Below are 18,042 nucleotides of genomic sequence, written 5' to 3'. Positions count from 1 at the left end.
CAAAATATCACCATACATCTGCCCAAGTATCAATATGTCAGTACTGACTTCTAACTGAAAAAAAAAAATAAAAACTGTTTAGAACTGCTCTAATTTCATTCTGTAAAATCTGTCTACTAAAAGGAATCTATCATCTTATTGTTAAGGCTTCCAATTAAAGGAAAGTGTTAATAACTAAAAGAGTTAATATATTTAAAGTTAAATCCTCATAAATCCACTATTAATCAGGAAGATAGTGCAGGTACAAAAGCAGAGTTTGCTTTCTGGAACTGAGGTGTACTTGAGAGTTCTTCATTAGAAGGTAAGCTTATAGTAAAAAATTTCTAGACATTTCATACTTAATCTGCTATTCCAAAATTTCCACTATATTTCATTTGACTGGTGCTTCAGAGTAATTTAAGATCATAAGCATCCCAACCTGAAAAGGTAGACACCTAAAAAGTCAGTAACAAAACTTGCACATTGACCTACTCAAACAACTGAAATAACACTGTCCAAAAGAAAGTCTCTACTTACTATTTTTTCCTTCTTTTGATTATCTGCTGGTATCAATACCCACTCAATATCTAGTGGGCCTTCATCTTCCTCTGAGAGTTCAAAAGTACACGGCAACGTTACTTTCTCTCCTTGTGCTTTTTCAAACATTGATTGGTCAACTGAAGTTATAGTTAAGCTTCTTGTTAGACCTACAAAAATATATTTTTTATGTTTTAAAAGCAAGTCACATGCAGCTTTCACCATAAATGTTCTGTTATATATGATATATATTGAAATCCATCATATACTGTTCCTGTATAGAAATCCTGCCATTAGTCAGACTTGTCACTGTTGGAGAGAACCCGTGCAGATCCTATTACCAAACACAATGCAATGTGCTGCTTATTTGGAATCACATCCAACAGGCAGCTACATCTTTCAAGCCACACTTATTTTTTGTACAAATCAAGTCCCATACAAAGCTAAACTGAACATTTTCAGCAGCAGGTTTTCAAGTTATCAGATAATCACCTTACCACTACTCCCTCACTGTAAAATGAAAGTTTGGAACAGCCATGAAGTCTGCCAGGATAGACAGAATTTTTGTGAAGTCCTGGCTTAGATCAAGTGAAGTTACTCTATCCTGAGTTATAAGGGCTCCTTTACCTACAGAGAGCAGACAAATGAATCCTTTCCAAAAATCTCAATGAGTTTTTTACATGTTTGTCCTTTCTGCTTGTCTTACTCCTCTAAAAGGGCTGTGTAATCCTTATCTGCGTGCCTCTAGGCAAAACATGTTTCCAAACAACAAATTTCCCTCAATTCTGCCTTGAAAAAGAATCCATATAGTGACACAGAGCTACTCAAAAGGCCTGAAGCAAGATTCCCCTCTTTCACAACAAACTCGGGCTTCCCTTCTACAGAGTGTAGGACTTGCACATCACAGTCAGGAAGTGGAAAGTGTGCCTTTAGCTCGGTATGGAAACAGGTTTGGCATTGGTACATCCACTGTTTTGTCCCCTTTGCTGGGAACCAAGCTCAGATTTTCAGTCATGTTACGTGTGCACACTGCCAGACAGTCACAGAGATGTGACCACAGCCACAAGAGATTCAAGGCCACAAGGAGAGTGGAGAGCGTAAAGATAGATTGCCTTGGTGAATCTGTAAAACAACAGCTTCAGATGAAATAAAGTTTGAAATCATTATAAACAGTGCATTTGTGCTCTCACTTGCACTTCTCCATACAGTAGAGAAGCTGTAGCGCATTTCTGTAGTAGATCATAGAATCTGCACAGTTGGAAGGGACCTGACAACTATCCTACCTCACTAAAATTCTGCTCTCTGTCAAGTCTTTGGATTCTCTTCTGGATGCCAAAACAATAGAATCTTTAACAGCTATTAAAAAAAAAAATCCCTTAGAAAGAGAAATCACCTGATGTACTGAATTCCAGACAACAGCCTGCAAGAAAAGACCTTCACAATTGTTAATTACAAAGATATGGTTACAAATTAGGTAGGATTATTTTGTTTCCTACCATTCATGGTATTACTTTGCATGATATTACCCTCGGGGGGGGGGAAGAACCACAATCCACACACAACACACACATACAAAACCCTCCCCCCACAAACAAAACACAAAAAAACCCCACCAACCTGAGGTAGGAAAGAGATTTAGGTGCAATGTCTCTTACCAACTGATGTACACCTTCTCAAAGATAGCCCTAACAAGGTTTGTAGCACCCCTCTTTTGCCCACAGTAAACAGATCTGAGCAACTAATTCTCTGCTACCAGGCTGAATTAATACTGTTTCCTAAATGATAATGATGTCTGTGAATACATGCCACAAATGTTATCCCCACTTAAAGGATCTTTTCAGACTTCCAAGTGTAAAACTAGCCACTCTAAACCTCTTAAAAAGGTCATTTTACAGTGAATACATTACAGTGTAATCCTTAAATTTGATCAGCTTTGCATAAACAAAGACAATACTATCAGCCATCATCTCTATAAATGAGTAGATTCACGTTTCCATAAAGCACAGTAGCAAATAATGCCAATTCATCATCTATTTTTCAGCAACTTCCATATTCTTCTGTTCCCTTTTCCTCCACGGCCTCATTAGGGAACTGTAATACAATATTCTCAAGTTCACCTCCAAATTGCATTTCTGCTTTTTCAATTTTACTATATTGAAGAAAGGAGATGGGATGTCAAGTACAGTTTAGCAACGGATGATGAAATACATTATGATGTTACCTCCTTAAAAGCCTCAAATCTGTAACCCAGGAAATTAAAAGCTTTCTGAAGTAAATCAGAGCTCATGCTCTGTGAGAGCACCTCCACTTTCCCATCTGAAGTTCCATAACAAAAGATCGCAGCACACACATCTCCTTCCTGCTCCCCACAAGGGGACCTGCTGAGGATTTCACAGACTGTTCAGTTATTCAGGTAAGAGCAACACAACGACATTTGCCTCTTCACAGTGGATTGGGAATAACAGAATTCATACTCTGGAGATGCTATGACACATCCCTACTACTAAAAAGTATAAAACCTCTCATTTTTAGTTGCTAACCTGCTGAAACACAACACAGCCAAAACAAACCGGACAGATGAGTATTCGTATGTTGATTTTTCTGACTACTTTTCTAAACAAATCGGACTCCTACAATCGATGTTTTATTTCTCTCCCTCTTCCACCATCACTTGTTCATCTCTTTGACAATTTCAAACAAATACAAAAGCAGAAATAACAGTCCTGTGCAACCAGAAGTCCCTATAGTTATTCATTGGTTCTGACACAGCTAAGAAGCATTAGATTCTTCAACTATGTCTTGCCTCTTCATGGCCATGTGAGTATAATTTCACAGTGGATGCTACACAAACTGTTTCTTGTTCACTATTTCATGGTCACTACAGTCAAGATTTCTGTTGATCCCATCCCCAGCAAGTTCTTCCTTTTTTTTCTTGAAAGCAGAACACTGAGAAAGGGACGCTGAGAGCAGGGAAGAAAAATTACATTAAATACTGGAAGTACTAAATTTCAGAGACACACTCCTAGGAAACTAGACTGCCTATCACATGGCAGCTTGCCTTAAGTGCTTTAAAAGCCAGAAATAGCAAACATTTCAGCCTCAGTTTCTACTATGGCACTCATTTCTCTGATCCAAAACATACAAATCAACATAGTAACCATGTGACAAATAAAAGCAGAACCCAACAGCCTAAAATGCCTTGCCCAACATTTATACAACATACAAGATTTTTACAAAACATTTTAAAAATGTTTGAATTTTTTAATCTTTTCAAGTCTGAGTAGTATTTTCATACACATTCACTGCATGCAAACACGTCAGTGAAAGTTAAAACACACAAACCTCGGGATAGCACTCAAAAACCATTCCTGCACGTGAAGCTTGCAGCACACATTAGCTGTTATGAGAGGTACTCAAACGTTAGTCTGAGCCTTCTAATTCTCAGAGATTTTTCATAAATCTAAATTCCTTTCTTACCGCACATCTCTCAACACCTCATTTTTACTATACTAATGCTCCACAGTCTCTCTCTTACAGTAAAGACTCAAGCATATAAAGCTTTTTTACACTTTTTCTTTTTCTTTTGGTTAACGCTGGCATCCAGAAGCAGCAAGCATCTCAATTAAGGGATGTGCCAAAGCTAGCTGGGTTTGAACTGAGCATTAGCAACACAAGGGAGTGGCAGGTAATACTACTTGGAGATTCCCTTCTGCAGGGAAGACACACACATCTGCTGCCAGATACGCTGGTGAAGGAGGTTTGGCCAGATTCGACATGTCAGATATTGTCAAGGGTCCTCCAACCCTTATCATCATCACCTCTACTGCCTTCCCCCACTCCCCCCCCTTTTGCCTTTTCTGTTCTTTTCCCCTCTAACTACTACCTTCTCACACAGGTACCCATCAAAGGAGACCTGGAGCAAATCAAGAGTGACTAGAAAACTCCAGGGGCAAAGAAGGACATGGGATCACAAGTGACGTTTGCTCTCCTTGCTCTTTTCATGTGAGAAGTAAAAGGCTTGTAGAGCCACATACTTCAAGTTAAGGACTTGCTGCAGGATTGGCACTGCAAGCAGGGGTTTAATTTTTATGGTCACAAGTGCCCCTGAGAAACAAGGGCTGCCAAGTTGAGATGGGATCCACTTGATGACGGGGGTTAAGAACAACCTCATCAAATTTGGTGACAAGCCCCATAAATGAGAGATCTACCAAGGAACAGTAATTGAAGCTTGCAGTCTTGCAGTTCAGGGAGGGAATAGAGATAGAGACACGTTAAGTACATGGGTCAGGTTGGTGGGAGGAAGAAAAACCTGGGTGATGAGGATAAAGCATGTTGAAAGGGGAACCACTTAAAGCACCCATACACAGAACTACGACACCAGGTAAATAAGAGATGTGGGACAGCTTGCATGACTGGAGCGCTGTCACAGAGGTTGTACAAGCTTTTCTACAAAGCCAGGAAGGAAAGCACAGCAAGTGAATTGCCCTCTACCTGAAAGAGCAGCTGGAACACAAAAAGCTGTTCTACAGGATGGACAAGAGGCTGGCTAAGAGCTTGTGGGTCAGGATTAAAGGAGAGAACCATATCAACAACACCACACTCTTTGTTATAAATCACCTGACTGGGGTAAAAAAGCTGATGAAGTGTATTTCAGCAATTCCATGACATCTCTAAAAACCACAGAGACTGGTTATTGTGGGACACTAATCTCCCTGACATCTATTGGAAGGGCAACACAGCAGGACACAAACAATCCAGGAGACTTCTGGAAGATTTCGGAGGAAAAAAAGAGTGCTAAACGAGTCAAACCCCATTTGATACTTTCATGAAACTGCTTTCAAGGAAAAAAAGGAAGAACTTGCTGGGGATGGGATCAACAGAAATCTTGACTGTAGTGACCACAAAATAGTGAAGTTTCAAATCTTGAGAGGGGAGAAGAAGGCAAATCCAGCACCGACCCTGCACTTCAGAAGGGCAGGTCAACTCGTTCAGTAACTGGAATTCTGTGGGATCCAGTTCTGAAAAGCAGAAGAGCTCAAAAAAGCTGGGAGGTATTTAAGAACAACTGCTTCTAACCACAAGAGAAGTACATCCCAGCATTTAGGAAAACAAACAATCAGATCAATCAGCAGCTTGGCCTAAGGAAGAAGCAGCAAGATTACTAAGGGACGAATACACAAATATTGCCCAGGCATGCAGCACCCCTGCCAGGGAAGCCAAAACACAACCAAAATTGAAAGCAGCATGGGACTTTAGTGCCACATGAAAACCTTCTACTATTACATGAGCAGTGAAGAAAGAAAAAGAAAAATAGGACAGGTGATGGCTGACGTAGAGAAGACCTCAGTCACATCCAACACAAAAAATTCTGCAACTGCATTAAAGATACATATGAAGCCAATGCACGCAGTGACAAGACAACATTTTCCCCAAATTTTCCCAAGCTTCACCTCCTTCTGTTTCCACTCAAATCAGGGAGATTCGATTTCTTTTCACTTCCCCAGAATGTTCCTCAAAACATGAGGGGATCAACTGTGGCATTCATCTGCCAGTATGTGACAGGCAGACACTTTATCAAGCTGTATTTGTTTTGGTTAGCCCAGTTTCATGAATAAAATTTCAGACCTTTTTCATACTTGTTTTAATGCACCAGAAAGATGAGGGTTTCTCAAGTAACTTATCCCACTTATTCAAAGATGCTTAGCATTAAAATTTCTAATTTCTAATTGTAGCAAATAAATCACAGCAAACTTTACACTCAGAAGCATTCAACAGATTCCCAAAAAACAGCTGAAGATCAACACAGAAGTACACTGGATCCAAATGCAAGTGTACTGTTCTCCAACTATTTTGCAAGAAGAAAATGTGCCATATCCAGTTGGGGCAAACAAAAGAATGAACCTTTGCATCTGGGTGAGAAGAGACAAGCACCCTTCTTTGATGAAGAATAATAAGTAATATCCCTCATAAAAGTTTGTATCAGAAGAAGGTAGGAGGTCAATACACAATTTGGATTCTAAACACTCAGATTTGAGTTTCTTAATGTGGAATAAAATACTCTTTCTCTAGGAATCTGACCTAAAGAGTATTGCAAATTATATCTGTATGACTGGGCAGGTTTTTCACATGATTTCTGAAGGGGTGGAAACCAGTATACTATCCTTAGAAAAATTCTTTCTTTCTGAATATCTGAACTTACTTTTAAATACCACTCAAGTAGAATAGGGCTTAGCAAACAATGTTATTATTAAGTGTAGTGTAGGGAAAATGAAGTATTTGACAGAATTTGATGGAAGCTGTTTTCTAGTATAAAAGAATCTTCAAAAGAGAAAGCAGACTTTACTACCCTTAAAAAAATTAAAAGGGGGCAAAGCTTTCTCCATTCCAATACAGATACAAGCAGAGCTGTGACACAGACTAACAAATAACCAAAAGCAGATTTTTATTATATGAATTTAGTATTTTAGTACGCATTTCGTATTTTCTTATTTAATTGGGATACACCAAAATTCTGGATTGCTGGCTTACAGATATCTAAGCGTACATCTAAATTTGGCGTGAACGTTTCTGGCACCAGATAAGGCTATGTCACAAAAGTGTTATATAACCCAACAGACAGAGTCCCTCCCTAAATGGGAAACAGGACTGTTTCTACAGAGCATAAGAGTTGAGTTCAGAGATGCTGTCGTACTTAAAGTCATATGTGACCCATCTGCAACTGCATCTGGAAGGTACTTTATTAGCACACTCTCCAAAAAGTCACTTGCCAATACCTGTTCACAAACAAGGAGTGGCTGTAAATACAGAAATGCTTTTCTTCACAGAATGAGGCCCTAAGTAGCAAGTGATGATCACAATCAGAAATGCACGTTACTGCTTTTAGAGATATAAAGCTCACTTAAGAGACACTTCAGCTTAGACTTTTCTTTCAAACACGGATAACAGATATAACTGTGATCAAATCTTTTCACTGGGCAGACTTCAGCCTCAAAAACTACCTCCTCACCATCCCCATTTTACTTCCGAATACGCTTCTTATCCACAGTCAATCTCCTACATTTTCCAGGTAGCTGCGATGATTTTATAAAGCGAAGTTCCCTAACTCTCTCCTTTCCTACCTTCACTCAGAAACTCTACATCATCTTACTTGGAACCCGCACTTCTGAAATAAGGCCCGATGGGACTGAGTGAGCCAACTTAAATTTACACCCTTAGCAAGCTGGGTGTACACACGGAGGTGGGTACACACTCCGAGTGCCAAGCTGGGGGAGACTTCCTGGTGTTTCTTGGCACGATCCAACACAAACATAAGTCTCTTCTGCAGCTGAAATTCCCACAAGCTGCCACCACCTCACAATCACCTCCTGCTTCCTCACAACACAGCGTCCTCAATTGCCAAAGGAAGCCTCTGCAAGGCAGGGTGCTGCTAGTCAAGTAATTGGATTAAAAGTAGCCTTCACAAAAGCATAAAGGGAAAAGAGTATTTGACATCACTGATTTAAGTGATTTTTGCAGCACCCAGGAGCTGAGTCACATCAGCACAGCCAAGATAGCCACAAGCTGCAGTTAACTCATGTTATTTCACCACAGTTTGTGGTGAGTGCACCACAAACCAAATCCTAGATTTAGCAGGGAGACCCCCTGTCCCCTAAAGGCCAAAAAAGCATTAAAAAAAGCGCCTATCTTCAGATTTGGGTAACCACAGTTTCCACATCTTAACTCCAACAGGAAGAGGGAGGACCCAGTACAGCCATAGGTTTCAGAAGCCTGGGCCCAAGACATTATGAAGCTTTGCTGCCTCTAAGTCTCCACACGTCACAAACCCTACAACTTCTGGCAATCAAGCATCACCGCATCACAAAACATCCCAAAAACACTGTGACCCTGGTCCTGATGAGGTCTAACAGTTTAGGGCAGAGTGAGCCCTGTTTCAGTTTCTGTAGAAATTGTATAAGACTTTGGAAATTCAGGCTGGGCAGCTTGTGGGTACCAAAAAGAGAAGGGAAACGAGTGAATTCCAGTTTTTCAAGCAGCTCTCGTTGTACTTATTTTCTCAATTTCGCTGTTTTTCCATGGGACACATGACATGGAATAATACAAAGAACAGCCCCTAAAGAGTCTTCTTTAACTTAACAACCATTAGAGGAATTATGTTAATAAAAGAAGAACAGAAATTTAATAAAAGGATAAAAAACCCCCAACAGTTCTCTTCCATTTAAAAAGCAAATCCAATACATTCGGGGACTTTTGATGAGAATGAAACGCAAAAATGTTTCAGGACAGATTTCAAAATACATATTAGCTCAATACACATCCTATTTAATTTAGCCAGGTACCCTGGTGCCAAAGAACAATTAACTTTCACGGTAACATCACCCGAGGCAAAAACAAGCAAGAGATGAGGGACAGGAACAAATAAGCAATTGGTAATGAACTAACAAAAGCTAGATAATCATGCAGCAGTAAATAAAACAAGAAAAAGTGGCACAGCATTACTGCACCTACATCTATATAACCAAAGAGGCTTGATTTTAGTACATTACAATTTAAGAACTCTGCAAAGAATTCAGATTTTTAGGGTAATCCAGTGCTGATAAAGGCAAATCACAAAGCTTTTTCTAACAATGGAAGAACTGTCCTGCTAATATCAAGTGTTAAACAGTTACTGTTTAACATGCTCCACAGACCACATTTTTTCCATGCTTGACACTCTAAATGTTATCATACAATGCAACAGCACAATTTTCATAGATAAGCACAGTTCACTCTAAGTAAAAAAAAAAAAAACCAAAAATAAACAAACAAAAACAAATAAAAAATTAACAAACGGTCAAACAAAAAAAAAAACAAAACAAAAAAAAACAACCCAAAACATCTTAGCAAAACCAAGCCTACCTCAACCTAACATTTTCAGGGATAATGACAGTAACATACTACATATTCCTCTACTTAAACGTCAAAAAGGCCCAATACAAAAAGGTTAGAGAGAAGATAAAAACTTGTGTCTTTATACTAGCCTAAGTCCACTAGGCTGCAAACTGGTTAACCCTCGAAGATAGAGATTTAATATTCAGACAAAAGATGTTCACACCTGCACTTCAGACCTTCCAGGACAGTGCTCTCTAAACTAGAGTCACAGATCATAGTGAAACTCTCCTCCTATGCAGAACACATACAGTTTGTGGAGCCAGAGGAAGTAAAGACAACCCAGGAATAAAAGCACTCGCCTAGGAAAGAAGAGATTTGGCTCCAGTCCTTGCTCCAACAGTGTCTCCTCCTTCTTAGTCTATTTAGTCCCAGACTAAATATAAAAACAGACCAGGAAACTAAATCCACAAGACATTTCTATAGAAAAGAGCTAGTTTTATATGGACAGTTTGTAGAAGCAAGATTTTAAATCCCTTTCTTGCACACTTTATCTCAGCTACCTCACCAGTAGCCTAAGGAAGCTGAATAACCAGACTCCCAGAACTCTGGTTCAGTTTTCAGGACACTTTTTCCACAGACGGTGCAGCTAAAAGGTTTATGTGCATGGAAGAAGGTTCTGCGACAAGCTACAGAGGGAAGGGTTGATGACACAGCAGAGGCACTTACAGCAAAATACAAAAGCAAACAAAAAAAAAAACCAACCAAACAAAAAACTCTACTCCCAGAACAAGCCTGGTAAAGTTCTACCACCTGGATAGTAAACTCTGCTGCTGGGTCTCAAAACAGTGGGCTTGTATTTCCAAACTTCACTTCCGTTTAGCAAACAGAGCAGTGAGGAAGCACCACTTACTCTGAGGTGCATTTACCTGAATTCACAAATCCTCTGTCGAATCACACAAGAAAAAAAAATACTAAAACGACAGTAAATAGGCTAAGCACACTTCTTCAAAGACAGAAAAAAAAAAAATTCTTTCAGTCTGGATGTCTTCAGACAACATTAAATTAATAACTACCTTCAATTCATGTAGTGTTGCATACCCGTGCCCCAGTTTAAAAGGCACTGCATAATTAAGCCAGAAGCTACTCATCCTCACAATTTAATAAAAAAATTCTTAACTTTAAGACTCATAAACAGAACTACCAATAAACCCAACCCTGCACATACACAGCACGAGCTTCATTTCATTCCCAAACACAGTTCACCAAGATAGGTGGAATAGTTACGCAACTAAGAAAACCTAAAAATCACAGGCTAAAGCTTTAATTATTTTTTATTATTTCCCCACAACTTTCCTTTTTTCATCGACATGCCCCTTGCCTTCAGATTCTAACATCCCTTTCTTTTTACAACTGTCCTTGCGCTCCTTACTTGTTCAGCACATTCTTGACGCTTTTTGGTTGCTAAACCCAAAGCCACCAGCCTGTATCCTAGCAACTGCTGCCTGATGACCTTCCTCGAGTGGTACGTGCTTATCAAGTGGAGAGAGGGGGCATTCGGATCTCCTTACTGAAGGAAAGGATAAGCTTTCGGAGGGTGACTGAAAGGGGGAGGGGATATTGTAACAAACTGGGATTAAGATTAGTTTTAAGCACGTGAGTACTGTTTAGCGCAGTATCTACAGAAGACCATGGTGAGTTCCCAAGTTTTGATGCTTGGTCACATTTAAATGATCCAGCATGGCCCTAATTCAACCTGTAGTGTTAAGAAAATGACAATTAGCATAGTTTGGACTTGCTGAGGTCCTGCCTTCTCATCCTCAGGTTTGATTCGTCACCTCCCTTTATGCCGGTCTAACACTTTATGAAAAAAGGCAGAAAGCCATAACAAAGAGTTGACTCCCCTAAAAACTGACTCTGCACAGCAAGTTTGGCTTTTTCTCTCCTGCTGGGGTTCCCCAAACACAGGTCCCCTGAACATGAGGTAAGTGGGACAGGAGCACAAAGGCAGAGAGGGAAGGGCTGTGAGGCTGCCTGAGCCTCGACCCGGGTTTGCTGCCAGGGAGAGCCATTTCCCACTTCACCAACTCCAGCCACGCTGTGACCAGCTCTGAGCAAGCAGTGCTGTGCAGTCACGAAGTGGTGTGAGTCAGTGAAATCACCCAGCAGGAAAACAACATTATTAAAAAATGAGTTTTATTTGGTATCAGCTGAATGGACTCAGGCAGCAGCTGCATAAGGCTGCCCTGACAGGAGGGAGGGAAGAAGGAACCCAACAACCACCTCGGCAGACACACAAAGTTACACCAGATGTAACTGCACCAGATCTGTAACGGGGCCAGGTGGAATGTGAAACTGTACCTCACGACTGCACTTCAGAGCCATTAAGGAGCCACCTAGAAACAGTATTATGAAGTGTAATATGACATGAAGGCCAACCACTACAAAGACTTTCCAGTAAAAAAGAGAGCAAAGAAGAAAAATATCAGAACCCAAATCTTGACACAACTTACACAAAACCCTGACTCTCCTCTTCCAAGTCTACCTCAACTGCACAGGGTGTTTTGCTTTTAGCTCTGCAAGTCACTTTCCCATTACAAACCGATATTGAAAGCTTATACAGTCACTAAGCAATCAAGTCACATGATTTGATCTTTTTCCTGCCAATTTGATGGCATGTAAAAGGGAACTGAATGAAGCAGATCACTTGCAGTGTGAATGCATTGTGCACATCTGTCAGTCAGTGCATCAGGGAGCTCAGTACAATCAAACACTTAACTGAGCAGCAATATTATTTTCACTTGAGTAAAGGGGTTTTGGCTTTTCCAAGCTACTGAACAAGCAATGCTTTTTTCCTAGCACATGCAATTTTGCATTGAGATTGACAACTATTTCATTCAGTAGTACAGGGTTGGTTTTTCTTTTTTTTTTTTTTTTAATTTTAGGTTGTTTTCTTGTTGCTGGATTGTTTTGGGTTTTTTTTAAATGAAGAGGTGAGGCATCACAATGACAGGAAAAAGTATCTGTTTGCCCCCTTTTGCTTCCCTCCCTGCCCCACTCCCACCATGCAAGAAACAGACAGAAAGGAGTAAGCTCAAAAAATTTGGATATCCACCCTAAATAGCCAAAAAGTTAACTACTCATTTAAAAATTTAGGGAGATTTTAAAATATATACACACGCATTAATTTTACATGCCTTTAAAACAACTGAGATGAAACATTCCTTGTAGCTGATACTGTTAATGCATCGAAAACAAAGAACTGAAGATGCAGGGTAAGTGAATACATGAAACTTCAATTCCCTATGCAAACTAACTCTGCACAAGTCCGAACAGCTGTGAATTTATCGAATTCCCATCCTTCCCTTCAACACACAAACCAGTTCTTATTGATAAATTATTTGTCAGCATACTAGGCACAGGCTTTAGCGATAGGGCATGAAAAATATGTTATTAAAAAATGTAGCAGCAAAATTTATGACCATCAAGTACCTTAGATGTTTCATAACAGTAGCTAAAGGATATCACAGCACCAGTGAATGGTTACAGCATACAACCAGTAAAGCTCCAAACCTTGCCTCTATCACATGCTCCAGTAAGTAGGTGACACAGGGGAAAAAAAAAAAATCAATAGTAAAAATATACTCCACCCATGTGTGTTTGAGGTTCCAGCTGACACTCCTTTGTTATAATTCAGATTTGATCTCATTGAGCTGGATCAGGAAAAGGAACAGGTAGAAAACTGACCTCAAAAAAATTTAGTCGTCTTCTGACTTTGCAACTCCTTGAACTGGCTCACTATGGAGCCAGATGAATGCCAGGTACAACTTCAAATGGGATGTAGAAATAATCTTTGAGGTCACATCTCACCATTCAACTCATTGCCTGACTTAGCAATGTAGTTCTGATCCCCAACTAAGCCCCCCTCCCAACCCCGGCCAAGACTTTACACCGACATTTTTCTCCTATGGGAAAATACTGATCAAACACAATGGGGTTTCCCCCTAATGCTCTTCTGCCATCGTTCCTGCTCTGTACAAGGACAAGTTGATGGAAAAACTCCTTCTTGTTTCAAGTCATGCAATCCAAACAGTTAAAAAATTAAGGTTTTCAGCAACTGAGACGCATGTTCCACACACTCACACCATCAAGGCAGTTGTGCAGTAAAGGAAAGGACCAGCAAGGATGTAGGGCCTGCTATGTTCCAGTTGCTACTGAAACAGGTTTCTTTCTACAGAACTATGGCCTGACTGCCACTTAATCCCATGGCAACAGGCTGAAGTGGCTCTTCTTTCAGTCATCTCCTGAAAGATGCAAATGAGTAAAAAACAGGAATTCCCTAAAAAGAAAAAGAAAAGGCAAAAAAAAGGAAGAGCAACTAAATTGATGTAAGGGGGAGAACACATTCTTACAAGCCGTCTTGATCTATAATCACAGAATTGTTAGGGTTGGAAGGGACCTCTGGAGATCCTCTAGTCCAACCCAGGCAGGGTCACCTATAATGTTTCACACAGCATTTAAAAGCTCCATGAAATCAACCAGAAGTTGCAACAAGAGCAAAAAGAACCCTGTCATTAAAAGCTTATGAATGCATGAGAGCAACAAATTATTAAATGTTAGTGTGTTGAAACAATACTGGCCCCAAAACCAAGTTCCCCAGTCTGTACGAATCTCTGCAGGCATTGTGGCAAATGAGTTTTGAAACTCCCCAATATTGAGGCAGATTCAAAGATATTCAGAATTAATTTCTTGAAGCACGAACGGAATCAGTAGCTTTGCTCATATGAAAATGTATTTCTTGTAAGGTAGCAATAGAAGCTAAACCAGACATTTAGGAGTGGGAGTTTCATCTCTCTGTTAAGTGGACTTGGCTGTGGATGAGGCTGTGACAAGAAGTGAAGACAGAGAGGCAGCCAAAGTTTGATGAAACACAGGGGAAGGCAGCACGGGGAGGGTGGGCAGTCAGAGGAGACCAAAGTGACGAGCTATAATAATCTCTAACAGCAGCATTCTGAATGCATAAAATACCTTCTGATAAACACACATTAATCAGGGTAATTCCAATGTCACGGCTGATGTCCACAGCAGTTGACTAACAGTTGATTAAGTAATTTCTAGGTAAAGTTTTTCATCCTTCTTGAAACACTAAGATCTGGGAAAAGCTTGGGAAGAAGTCCTGGACTTCAGGTAACTTTTTTTATCAATGGACACTTTGGAAGAACTCGCACCCTACAACTTGTTATAACTACTGCCCAACAGATGAAGCATACCAAGTTTAGCAATTAAGAGACTGGGATAGGAATGATCATTAAATTCCTGTGGTAGTCAAATTTCTCCTAATTTAAGCTTCTGTAAGATCCTGTTGCATGCATAAAAACATGAACAGGCTTAAGTTCCTTATTATACTTATTTGACAAAGTGTATTAGCCACCAAATACTAACTGCCCCTGCCTGCATTAGGTTCTACCCCTGCACGCATGTTATTGGAACTACTTTTGCAACCTTAATAATAGGGCAAAACCCACAAACCCTGAAGCTTACCAGAACTTCAATTCTATTTAAAAACTTACTATTCTATTAGTAAGGCATCACATATTGCAGAATTTCAATTACCATTGTAAACAAAAAAACCCAAAATGCACAAAAACCCACAAAACTCAATACAAGGCAGCAATAAAAGATATTCCAATACACTAAAGAAAATCTGCCTAGTTATTTACCTTAAAATTCTATTTAAATTCTTATCCTCAACTGGGGCATTTAGATGCCCAGCATTACTCTTTTGTAAAACATGCCTTCTGAAGGTTAAAGTGATCACCAGGTATGGAATCACTTCTTTTATACCTATACAAAGATAGATGCTAATCTGGCTATGTTAACATTTCAGCAATTGAAAATTTGCATTCCGATGTTACACATTTTTACAAGTTTAACAGCTGTAGGTCACTACCTTATTTGTTAAATTGGGATGACAAGTCTGGCACTTGTATTTATTTTTGATCTTATAAAGCCCTACACAAATTTGAAACTTGCACCAAACGGAATGAGATTATTTCCCCATCTTTATAACCAGGAAGATGGAACCACACCACAGGATGTCACACTCAACATGCAGAGCTGGGTGAAGGAGGAAGTGAGGACAATCGGAGTGATGGCCATTTGTCTTCCCAAGTCACCTCTGTCTGTGATGGAGCCCTGCTCCCCTGGAGATGGCTGAACACCTGCCTGACCATGGAAGTACTGAATGAATCCCTTATTTTGCTTTGCTTGCATGCATGGATTTTGCTTTCCCCGTTAAACTGTCTTCATCTCTACCCACAAGTTCCCTCACTTTTACCCTTTCGATTCTCTCCCCCATCCCAGTACAAGGGCAGGGAGTGACCATCTGCGTGGTCCTTAGTTTCCTGCTAAAGTTAAACCACAAAAGCCACAAACCCAGTAAAGATTTCAGCACCTAGACAATCCTTCACTGCCAACAGCTTACACCTAACTGCACAAAAAACAGCTTCCTCTAACTGTGGTCCATATGGAGAACAGCAACTTACTGACATCCGTTCCCTCAGTGAAGGAAGTCACGTCTATCTGGCACACAGACCCAGAAATATTAACCCAGTCTGACTGGAAACAACACAAGCAAGCCTAGAGGACATATCATCTCCTATGATTTACGTATTATTCAGTCATTTTCTTCAGAGGACTGTGTCTTTTAGGGTAGAGTCATCCAAATAACTGTACAAAAGATGTATCTGTGTTCTGACTATGAGTATTACTTCATTTACAAAGTTATCTGACTTCACACTGAGGTGTGAAGACACCTGTATCCTTAAGTAGGACTATATTGTAAAATTTCATTCTAGCTTGACGTTTCCTCATCTATTAATTATTCCTAATCTTTTAGTATCACAGCCTTTGATTTCCTAGCAGTGATCCAGCTCAATCGCAGTATGTATGGTTCTAGTCACAACAGGCTTTTTTCAAAGCTTTTGTTACATGAAGTGTTTCAATATAAATGCTGATTACTAACCCTATCAACTAAATACTGGTAACTCATAGCTCTTACCAAGCATCTATCTTGTTTCTAACTCTGCTAAGGGAAACAGAGTTAATGTGGAACTACCTCAGGGGATCAGAGTTCACCATTCCATTATAGATACAGAATTTTGATCCCATGAGTAATTTCCCAAAACAGTGGTGACATCAACACGGTAACATTAACATTTCAACAGGAAATAAAAACTGACCTTCTGACACCACTGATACACATTTTACTGTGAACCTGAAGCTCGCCATAGGTGTTTTGTCACCTTTTGCAGTTTCACACAAGTTTGGGTCAACTTTAGTGGAAACTTCCTTTTTTTTAATGATATGTTTAGGAAACAGTGACATGGTAGCCAAATTCGTCACAGGAACCTAATAACACCTAATATTTGAGATGGAAAACATTCACCTACATTTTAGTAGCCCTGGCACGCTCGGTTTGGCTTGCGTCTTTTTTGGATTTCATTGGTTGGGGTTTTTTTGCTTGTTGGAGAGTAGCTACTCCTTTGTTTTCTTTCCCCACGAAAACCAAACGAGCTTAGGTCCATCCAATTCAACTCCTTTCCTCTCACAATCAAATTCCCTCTGGTTTCCTCCACACGGTTCAACCGCGGCCATCGGGATCTGGACAACTGGATTCAGGGGTCTCTGGGTGGGAGCCACCCAGAGGGCAAAACCAGAACCGGCGTGGGGTGCTAGAGGTCTTCCACACGCATGGCCGGGGTTTGAATTTAAATCCCTGGGGTTTTTTTGTTTGTTTGTTTGTTTTTATTCCTTTTCACTACGGTGTTCCCGGTGTGGCGCCCGCTCCGCCGCCCGTCCTGCGGGGAGCGACGGCGGGCGGGCAGCGAGACAGGGGACCCCCGGGGGGCGGCGGGGGAAGCGGAGGGGGCGGCAGGAGAAGGGGAGGGGGCGGCAGGAGATGGAGCTCGGCGGCAGCAGCAGCTCCGCGGGCGGGCGGGCGGCGAACAAAGCCCAGGTCGGCTCCGCGGCGCGGCCCCGCCGCCAGCGCCCGCACCGCGCCCCGGGCACCGCCGCGGGCGGGTAGGGCACGGGGGCTGCCGAGGAAATACACACACGACGGAGACCCCCCCCCCCAACACATCGTGGAGACCCCACATACACACACACACAGACGCACACGATGGAGACCCACACAGGCGCAGGGGCGGAGGTGCCGCACACCCCAGCGGGGCAGCAGCCCCCCGCCCCCGCGGCGCCTTCTCCCAACCCCACAGAGCCGCCGCCTCCCTGCTTCCCTCTCTCCCTCCTTCCTTCTTTCTCCCTCCTTCCCACCCTCTCTCCGTCCTTTCCTTTCCCTTCCCTTCCCTTCGGTCCGCTCCCCTTCCACCTGCGCCCACCTGCGGAGCAGAGCAGCACCAGGGCCACCCCGAGCAGCGGCAGCAGCCGCGGCGGCTCCACGGGCTCCATGTCGCGGGCGGGAGCGGCGGGCACCGCGCTCCGTGCGCTCCGTCCCCGGGCTCCCGGCGGGCACCTCCCCGCGCCGCCCAGCAGGTGAATCAGCCCGGCCCGTCACTTCCGGCCGGTCCCCGCCCCGCCGCGCCCCCCGCGGCCGCTCCGCAGCGCCCGCCCCGCCGGCGGCACCTGCGGCCGCGCCGGGCC

At 41.8% G+C, this 18,042-nt stretch overlaps 1 protein-coding gene across 2 annotated transcripts in view; it reads right to left on the bottom strand.

The window, feature by feature from the left end:
* Positions 1-17,907, bottom strand: part of CXADR (CXADR, Ig-like cell adhesion molecule) — a 35,097-nt gene extending 17,190 nt beyond the window's left edge. For both annotated transcript variants that reach the window (XM_027681016.1, XM_027681015.1), the window contains exons 1-2: positions 17,781-17,907; positions 517-686 (exon numbers count right to left, since the gene is read on the bottom strand). In XM_027681016.1, the coding sequence (XP_027536817.1) occupies positions 517-686; positions 17,781-17,850 (240 nt within the window). In that variant the 5' untranslated portion in view covers positions 17,851-17,907. The remainder of the gene's footprint in view (positions 1-516; positions 687-17,780) is intronic.
* Between the last annotated feature and the right edge of the window lie 135 nt (positions 17,908-18,042).

This window comes from Neopelma chrysocephalum, unplaced genomic scaffold (genome assembly GCF_003984885.1).
Source record: "Neopelma chrysocephalum unplaced genomic scaffold, ASM398488v2 Primary Assembly neopelma1_60, whole genome shotgun sequence".
Classification (NCBI taxonomy): Eukaryota; Metazoa; Chordata; class Aves; order Passeriformes; family Pipridae; genus Neopelma; species Neopelma chrysocephalum.
This window is presented reverse-complemented; position numbering and strand designations above follow the sequence as displayed.